We start from the raw sequence: 9,382 nt of genomic DNA, 5'->3' as shown, positions 1-9,382 counted from the left end.
TGTAAAAAAAGAGTGGTGGATGGCACCTGGGGAATGATACATGCACCCCCCCCCCACAGCCACACACATACACACACACACACCACATACCACACACACCAAACACACATACCACACACACACCCTATACACCACACACACACACACACCATATACATACACACACCACACACACTACACACACACACTACACACACACACACACACCACATACACACACCACACACACCACACACACTACACACACTACACACACACACACCACATACACACACCACACACCACACACACCACACACCACACACACTACACACACACACTACACACACACACACCACATACACACACACACACACACACCACACACACCACACACACCACACACACACTACACACACACACACACACACACACACACACACACACACACACACGATGATGCGGAGAGCAGGTAAGATAGCCAAGTACTTAGAATATCTTTTATTTGTGGTGTTACACAGGAAAGTCATAGAACAGCTTGCTGCAGGGAACAAGGTTGTGAAGGGAAGTGTTTAGGGTGACACAGGTTGTAAGACACCACTGGGAATGGCTTGCTAAGTGTACCTTCCAGCAGATGCTGGTGAGGGCTAGAGAAATGGTCCCTTCCCTGTGGGTTTGGCTAGTGCCAGAGCCATTTGCCAGCCACTGTCAGGGTCTTAACAGGCAGGGCCAACATGTGGGGACTTGGGAGATGGCAGCTATGAATTTGGTAGAAAAAAGTGCTACCATCCCTAGACTAGACAGAGCATACTGTATGCATCCACAGATTCCTTTGCTGTCCCCTAGACGCTGCCACATTCTAGGAAGGCTGAAGGAAGGTGAGCTGACTGCTGCCAGTGGAAGCACAGGGACACGCAGACATCTGTTGTTGGGTACACCTGGTGGCATGATGTTTATGTCCTACATGGTGAGGGGTCCATGGGCTGCTCCAAGGCGTTGGCTCTAGGAGGTGGGTGTTAGCAGGGCTGTGACCCACGGCCAGTAGAGCCCAGAGGAACTAGTGCCCACTTGCTGACAGACAGTTGGAATGAGTGCTGGTGCAGAATTGCTTTGGTAGTTTTGTTTTTTAAAGAAAATACTAAGATCAACTTTGGGATCAGCATCTGAGGTAATAAGTTAAGAGTAAGCACCAAGCTGGGTGTGGTGGCGCATGCCTGTCATCCCAGCATCTGGGAAGCTGAGGCAGGAGGTTTGCCACAAGTTGGAGGCCAGCCTGGGTTACATAGTTCCAGGCTAGACAGGGATGAAAAGTGAGACACTGTCTCAAACAAAATTGAAACAAATACAAAGGGATAAGCACCAAAGTGGCCTTCCCACACAGCTGCTGGCGGGCAGGGTGGACGGCTCACAGATTCTTCATGCACACTTGGCAGCGGCTGATGTGCGTGCGGATGAGGCCGGCCTTGAGCGTGTCAGCGGATGGTGTGCTCTGGAAGTTCTGCTCAGGGATTGTAGTCAGCCAGAAGCTGTACTTATTAGCAAAGTAGTGGCAGGTACCGCGGCCCCCATTACACTCGATAAATGGCGTTGCCCGGAAGTCCTCCAGACAGCTGCCCGGCGACACCAGTGACTGGCCGCCACCTTCGTCCCCAGCTGCAGTGTGCTGTAGAGAGAACGGGAGATGGAATATGTTAGGGACCACGTGCCTGAAATACCCAGGCACCTCTGCAGACCGTGTTAAGTATATACTTTTAAGGCAGAGACTCACTATGTTGCCCTAGTTGGTGTTGAAGTCCTGGACTCAAATGATTGCTCCTCGATTAGGGTCCCGAGCAGCTCAGGTCAAATGCATGCGACACCATTCCTAGTTTTTACAGTTTTTCCTGTTGCCCAGGCTGGCCTCAAACTCTCTACTTAGCTTAGGATGACCCTGAACTCTTGCCCCTCCTGCCTTCTGCCTCCACTTCCTGAGGCTTACAGATGCGGGCCCTGTGCCCAGCTTATCCGGTGCTGCAGATAAAGTTCAGAGCATCGTGCATGCCTGACCAAGCCACACCCTCTGTCCATGCTTGGGCCCTGTGTGGTCCCTGTTTGTTTGCTAAGTTAATAACAGGAATATCTATCACACAGACCCTGGGGAGTGTGCTCTGCCTTCAGGGTGACTGAGGGGACTGGTCCTGATGTTGGAGGAGGGTGTCGTAGGTGCAGGCATGGTGTGAACCATAGCACCCATGACTGGTTGTTCAATGAAAGCCACAACCAAACAGTAGGTACAGTCTGTAGATATGGCTGACTATATTTTGGTTAAAGAAAATGTAAAAGACTATCAACTATCAAGATGCCCAGTAGATGACAAAAAACAAAACAACAACAACAAAAAAACCTTGAAATATGTTGGTCTTGGTAGCTCATGGGGTTTTGTTGTTGTTTTTTTCTTTTTTTTTTTTTTTTTCTTTTTTGTTTTGTTATTTGTTTATTTGGAGACAATGTTTCTCTCTGTAGCCCTGGCTGTCCTGAATTCACTCTGTAGACCAGGTTGACCTCAAACTCAGAGATCCCCCTGAGTGCTGGCATTAAAGGCATGCTTCACCAGCAGCAGCAGAAGCTCATATTTGTAAACTGAGGCAGGAGGATTGTCAAGAATTCAAGGATAAGTTGGGCTACAGAGTGAGACTCTTTCAAAAAAAAAAAAAAAAAAGCCAAAAGTAAAACAAAACAAAGAAAATTGTCATCCGGAGTGAGTGCCACAGGAACTGCGACTCTGAGTCCAGACTCCAGCGATCCCACGGCTGGATGCATCTGACACCAGCGAGTCAGCGGGTGCTGTGCAGGAGTGTGCTGTATTCCAGAAAGAGTCTGTACAAGAATTTCATCACTTTGGATAGAATTCTTCCATTCACTTAAACTGCAGCAAACCACAAGGTGTAGACTTAGGTGTTAAGACAGAAACATTGCATTTTGTATGTAAATGAGGAGTGGCAAACTGATCCTCACGCTGGCCTGGCGAAGCCAGCTCCTTGCATATAGCGCATAGAGCACTTAGTTTAGATCAAACGGAATTACAGCCCTCTGCTCCTGCTCCAGGTGTGCTTGCATGACACACGACTTGAGCAATTGTCACGTATGATTAGTGAGTGCATGTGTTTATCTGGAGGTGGTGGGTTGAAACTGGGCACTTTTCAATTGGTTTCCACCTTATCTTTTGAGAAGGGGGTTGCACCTTGAATCTGGCGCTTTTGGGATTGGCAAGGGAATGTTTGGCTGCTCTAACCTCGCTGGCGTTTACATGGTTGCTGGGGATCCAAACCTGACCCACGGAGCTCAAATCCGCAGCCCTGGTTTATTTAATCCATGTCCTTTCTGTGCCCCAGCTAGGAGGTAGATGAAGCTCCACCTGGTCCCACGCTCAGAGAATGGGGAAGGGATACGTACCATGAGGAACGAATATCCGATCCACAAACTCCGCCACCCAGCAGGGCAGTGGGGTATAGAGACGTCTTGGCTGTGGACAGCTATGGCCACGGCTGGAGCCTCGCACACGGAGCAGCGGCTGATGTAGGGCTTGATTTCCTCCTCGGCCACAGGCATCATGGGCAGAGGGGCCGTGGTGGAGAGCCAGTAGGACTTGTCATTGCGGCTGGCGTAGTAGCAGACGTCCCCCGGATTGCAGTACAGGAAAGGCATGGTGCTGAATCGAGCTAGGCAGGAGCCTGCCAACCCTGCGTGAAGAGCACATGAGAATATAGTCCTGCCACCACCTCAGCTGTACGACTGGCCATGGGGTACAGAACTGGGCTCTCTGACTGTGCCTGGCCAGGGGCAGGTGTGACTTCTCACTGCAAAGCTTTCAGACAGGGTCTACTGTTAGCATTCTGTCTAAACTCCACCCCACAGTTACCTAGCAACAGCCAGGTAGGCCTGGCCCACTATAAAAGGGGCTGTTTGCCCCTCCTCCCTCTCTTGTTCTCTTGATCTTTTGCTCCCCCTCTGTCCCCTCGCCCCTTCCCCCTTTCCCCTCTCTCCTCATCCACTACTTCTCTACTCTCTTCTCTCTCTCTCTCTACTTCCCTCTTAACTCCCCTCCCCATGCCCTGAATAAACTCTATTCTACACTATACTATTGTGTAGCTGGTCCCTCGGGGGAAGAGATGCCTCGGCATGGGCCGGTTGAGACATCCCCTTCCCCCATACCTCACCACACACATAGAACGTATTCTATATCTCTTTATCTTTTTATAAACACATCATCTAACCTTAGCGAACCAGCAGGGCCTAAGGCCCGCCCTCACCCCCAGTTCCTACAGTTGTTTTGGGTCCTATTCTTGCTTGCCCTTTCTCCATTGCATTGTAAAACTTACTGTGGGAAAGGGGACACAGACAGGAATGCCCTCAGCAGTAGTAGCATCCTGTTGGTATACTTCCAGGAGCTGATGGCCCTGGTGTCTCCAACACTGACATACAGAATACTCAGGCTTCCATGTGCACTTTGGCCCTCTGAGGGATGGTAGGCAGAGACACCTACCCACTTTCTCCTTGTGTGGTTTGCAGTTTTTTTAAACTCTCTGACATCATGTTCTTGGCACACACATGTGCGCCCCCTCCCCCCCCCCCCCCCATGCACATGACTTTTTGTTGTTGTTGCATCTGTGTGAAGAATTATTTAAGTCCATGACCCTAGGTTTGGGTCAAAAAGCAAGAGAATTGTGAAGCAACTGGAGCCTCCAACGGGGAAGTCAGTGCTTGGCTAGACTGACTCACGAGTCATGGATGCCATCTTAAGTTAAAAGGCCCTATGTGGGGGTCCTGAGGCTGAGGGTGTAGTAAGACTTCTGTCTCCCTGGCCATCTCAGCCTCTCCTAGGCCTGGAGGAGGTGGTGGGCCAAGTAGCTGAGTAGGGTTCACAATCTCAGAGTCATCACCATCAAGCCTGGGGACGGAGTTGGGGCTTGACCGCAGTGCCTACCTAGGTCCTGGTTGTGTGCTTTTTCCTGGCCTTCGAAATACAGCAGGCTGTACCCACTCCAGAGCTTGTTCATGCCCACGGGGCACATGGGTTCCTGGTCCGTCTGGCTGTGCTTCACCAGGAGGTAGCCGATGCTCACACTGCGGCCTGGCATCCCTGGCAGGCCTGGGCTCCCTGGACGGCCTGGCTCCCCTAGGGCCCAAACAAAAATGGGCACTGTTCAGCTGCTGTGAACCCCCAGGGAACCGGGGCGGAGGACAGCATCGCAGTTCATTTAGGATACCCTCTCTTCCGGCCTCAGGCTCTCAAGACCAAAATCAGCTAGACACAAACCAGCTCGAGAAGGGACAGAACAACAGTGACAGCACCAAACATGTCCAGGAAGGACTGGGAAGCACAGTGGCCACAGGAATTCTCTCCAAAGAGAGCCAGGGGCATAACAGAACTGGGGCCCCTTGGGGTAAGAGGTGTTAGGGAATGGTCAGTGCCCATGCCATCCCCCCTGCAACTAGGCCTCTTCCCCCAGGATAGCTATTCTCAGAGCAGCAGCTCAGGGCACGCAAGATTGTTCAGGGTTAGAACATTCCATAGTAAGAGTGAAACCTGCCAGCTGTAACTGTCACTAAGGACCCAGTTCTACGCAAGAGGCCATGAGAGCATCTAACCTGGCCATCAACAGCCACCTGGCCCCATTGCCCACTATCACTTCCCCTTTATAGTCCCCTGCCCAGGACTAACTCTGATTTGTCCCTGCTGGAGGATGTGTGTCTCTGTGGCTGCCCATGGCTGCCACCACTGTCCCTTGACTCATATTGTTGACATCTCTGGTGTTTTGTCTTAGTATGGCTGTTACTGCTGCTCAGGCCAAGCTTGGGTTGATTAAAACAAATCTTGGGTGTGTGTGTGCAAATTGCCGCGGCTCCTGGCCCATTTCCTCTTGTACAGATGATTTTAAGAACTAGCACAGATTTTCATAGCACCAGGGCATGCCTGGGTTGAACCTGCATCAGGGCTTGGGACCTTTTGTGTCTCAGCTCTGCCAGGTCTCTTCCTCCCCTGCAGACCATGCAGGGTGTTCTCACCCTCAGCAGAACTCCTGTCCCATCTGCCATCTGTCACATACCTTCCTGGCCAACTGGACCTTGGTGTCCCATGGGCCCTTGGTCTCCCCGGAACCCTGGAACAGCAGACACACCACCTCTGCCCTGGGGCCCAGCTTTGCCTGGAGCGCCACGGAAACCTGTGAGACATCAGATAAGTGGGTGTTACTTTTCTTAGTGATGTGGTATCCTATTGAAGAGGACAGATGGGTACAGAGAATAAGGGATGGGAAGCCTTTCCCCAAGGGGTCACAGGGCCCAAAGCCAGAGCCCTACCTGGATCTCCAGGAGGGCCCTGAGGCCCTATCTCTCCCAGTGCTCCGGGAAGGCCTCTCCTGCCCTGGGGACCCATGATCCCAGGCTGGACAGCAATCTTCTGGGGTATGCCCGGAATGCCTGGGGATCCCATGGAGCCAGGAGCACCTGCAAGGCAAAGAGAAGCTGTGAGTTCGGGAACAGAGAGCTACCTCACTTTTCTACCTTAACCTCGCCTGCTTCTTCTCACTGAAGCCGCCCTGAAGGCCCACAGAGATGTACCTGAAGGTCTCCTCCGCGACAGACCTCCTAACACTCCATTTCCACTGAAGCTCTAAGAGCATCACTGGTGGCCTGCGGCTTCCCTCTCCACTCTTTAGAGAATGGGGCATATGCTGTCACCCACAGATCCGAGCTGTCACTCATAGGCACCACTCACCTGGGAATCCTTGGTCGCCTTTGGGTCCTTTGGGTCCTCTGTCACCCACTGCCCCAGAGGGCCCAGTGTTACCCATGAATCCTTGCTCACCCCTGGGCCCTGCAATGAAGACAGGACAGTTAAGCCCAATGCATGGTATAGATTCTGCAGCCCCCTGCCCTCAGCACCAGCAGCCCCTCACTGTACCTTTCTCCCCTGGAAGACCGAGCACACCAGGCTGACCCTGGGGCCCTGGGTCCCCAACCCATCCTTTCTCTCCAGGGACTCCGGCAGCTCCGGGACTCCCCTCATCTCCTTTGATTCCAGGAAGTGCATTTGGCCCAGGTGGTCCTGCAGGGCCTTGGTAGCCTGTGGGCATAAGGCACAGTGTGGAGGGTTACCATCCTCAGTGGACTCTGTCCTTATTAAACCTCGACACCCTCCTGGGCCAGGAAAGCATTCTCTCCTGGAGGTTTAATGCTCCAGGGGCCTTCTATATGCAGAAGCACATGATGTTCAGCCTTTGTGACTGGGAAACTTCGTGGAACATTCTGGCCTCAACACTGTCACAGTGGGTCGTGGGCATGTCAGAAACTCTATCCTTTTAAAAGATTTTTTTTTTTTTTTTTCGAGACAGGGTTTCTCTGTATAGCCCTGGCTGTCCTGGAACTCACTCTGTAGACCAGGCTGGCCTTGAACTCAGAAATCCGCCTGCCTCTGCCTCCTAAGTGCTGGGATTAAGGGCATGAGCCACCACTGCCCGGCAACTCTACCCTTTTAAAGGCTGACTATTGTGCTGTAATGTAATGTAATGTGCAAACTGCCTTTTGCTTGTCTTTTATCCTTTATCACTGGGTTGCCTATGTCTCTTGAGTGTTTTAAATAATGTCTATAGGAACCTGAGTCTATAGGAACCTGAGTCTATAGGAACGTTTAAATAATTGTTAGTTGGTGGCTTTGTCTTTAAACCATCTCCTGCATATTTTTCACACTCTCTTTGTCTTTCTGTCTGTCTCTCTGTCTCTGCCTCTCTCTGTCTCTCTTCTCTTGTATGTGATACACTGTCGCTGTCTTCAGACACACCAGGAATTCCCATTACAGATGGTTGTGAGCCACCATGTGGTTGCTGGGAATTGAACTCACGACCTCTGGAAGAGCAGTCAAGCGCTCTTAACTGCTGAGCCATCTCTCCAGCCCTGCTCTGTCTCTTTTTAATACTAAGCTAAGTCATGGTGGATGTGGTTGGTGATTAAAAATACAAACACCAAATGGTGAGAGAGGAACAGACTTTGGACATTTCTGAGGCCACCCAGGTGGGTACATGGGTTATCCTGTCTTGCGATGTCATGGCAACCATGTGTTGTGTGTGACCGGGTGGTGATGACACCGTTCCTTTTTGCCTGTCTGCAGTGTGTGAAATTAAACTGCTCTCCGAGGTCTATCACCCACCAGAGCCCCTGCTTACCTTGCAAGCCAAATATTCCTGGTGCCCCTACATCACCAGGTGACCCAGAGATGTTAGATGGTGGAGAGATACCAGGGAAACCCTGAAGTCCTGGGCTTCCAGCGGGGCCACGTTCCCCTTAGGAGGAAAACGGAAGTTAATTTCATACCATCTGTTCCCTTTCAAGGATTTCATTTTCCCGTGTTCTCTCTAGGGGAACAGTGTCCTGGAGGGTGAGATAGGTATACCCAGGACAAGGAACATTTCAGGAGAGGAAGGGGCACACAACTGTGCTTGGGAGACTGAACCCCTGTCCCATTAGCTCCATGGCTTGGGGGAGGGGGGATGCTGGAGTCCATGATCACAGCTAACCCCCCATTCAGGGACTCCAATATTAAAGGTAAGGAGGAAGGGAGAGTAGGTGTCTTTCAATAACTGAGTGGGGCTGGAAAATGAGCCAAGATTGGTGTAAACCAGCTGGACCATGGAGTATAATAACAGAGACAAGCCAAGAGTTCATGCCCATGGATTCTCCTCGGAGGACCTTGGCTATGTAGCTCCATTCACATGCTGTGGGTTCAGCTTGTGGAGACAACATGGTTGCTTACCTGGGGTTCCCCGCTCCCCTTTCTGTCCTGGTGCTCCCACAGGGCCTGGAAGCGTGTTGGCCTCTCCCCGGTCACCCCTGTCTCCAGTGGGGCCTGGGAACCCTGGGTCTCCGTGGGCATCAACACCTGCAGTAAAATTACATCAGAGGTTGGTGCCAGCTCTATCCATGTAGGGGAGGTGGCCTGCCCCATGTGGCATGACAATCCTCATAGTGTTAAGTAGAGAAATGGAGGCAGTCGCCACCGTGTCTCCTAGTTCTGGTTTCAGCATCATGGGATCTGAGACTTAAAAGGGATGCTACAGACAACACGGTAGAACCTTCTCTCTATGGACAGGAAACCTCAGACCTGCAGAGGGTGTGAGAGCACAGTAGTAGCCATGCTAGGAGATGCCATCCCCCAGTTTTTTGGTTCTGGTGGCTGCTCATGCTCCGTCTTCATTGGGTTTTGGAAATTTGACATTGTTTAAAATATTCTCTGTTCACACAACAGGAGCTCAAGGCAAAGTGAACAGCATTATAGTCTCATAACAATTGCCACAGCCCCATGTGACTGTGGTAGCCTCATCATGGCGACTGCCACAGTCCCATAGGATTGCTGTCATTGGCCCATGGA

At 51.4% G+C, this 9,382-nt stretch overlaps 1 protein-coding gene across 1 annotated transcript in view; it reads right to left on the bottom strand.

Moving 5' to 3' along the window:
- Positions 1 to 465: 465 nt before the first annotated feature.
- Col4a2 (collagen type IV alpha 2 chain) overlaps positions 466 to 9,382 on the bottom strand; it is a 139,874-nt gene continuing 130,957 nt past the window's right edge. The window contains exons 40-48 of the mRNA XM_034520012.2: positions 8,768 to 8,893; positions 8,181 to 8,297; positions 6,923 to 7,084; positions 6,737 to 6,835; positions 6,319 to 6,465; positions 6,066 to 6,182; positions 4,943 to 5,134; positions 3,412 to 3,698; positions 466 to 1,642 (exon numbers count right to left, since the gene is read on the bottom strand). Of these exons, the coding sequence (XP_034375903.1) occupies positions 1,385 to 1,642; positions 3,412 to 3,698; positions 4,943 to 5,134; positions 6,066 to 6,182; positions 6,319 to 6,465; positions 6,737 to 6,835; positions 6,923 to 7,084; positions 8,181 to 8,297; positions 8,768 to 8,893 (1,505 nt within the window). The 3' untranslated portion in view covers positions 466 to 1,384. The remainder of the gene's footprint in view (positions 1,643 to 3,411; positions 3,699 to 4,942; positions 5,135 to 6,065; positions 6,183 to 6,318; positions 6,466 to 6,736; positions 6,836 to 6,922; positions 7,085 to 8,180; positions 8,298 to 8,767; positions 8,894 to 9,382) is intronic.

Source organism: Arvicanthis niloticus, chromosome 16 (assembly GCF_011762505.2).
Source record: "Arvicanthis niloticus isolate mArvNil1 chromosome 16, mArvNil1.pat.X, whole genome shotgun sequence".
Lineage (NCBI taxonomy): Eukaryota > Metazoa > Chordata > Mammalia > Rodentia > Muridae > Arvicanthis > Arvicanthis niloticus.
This window is presented reverse-complemented; position numbering and strand designations above follow the sequence as displayed.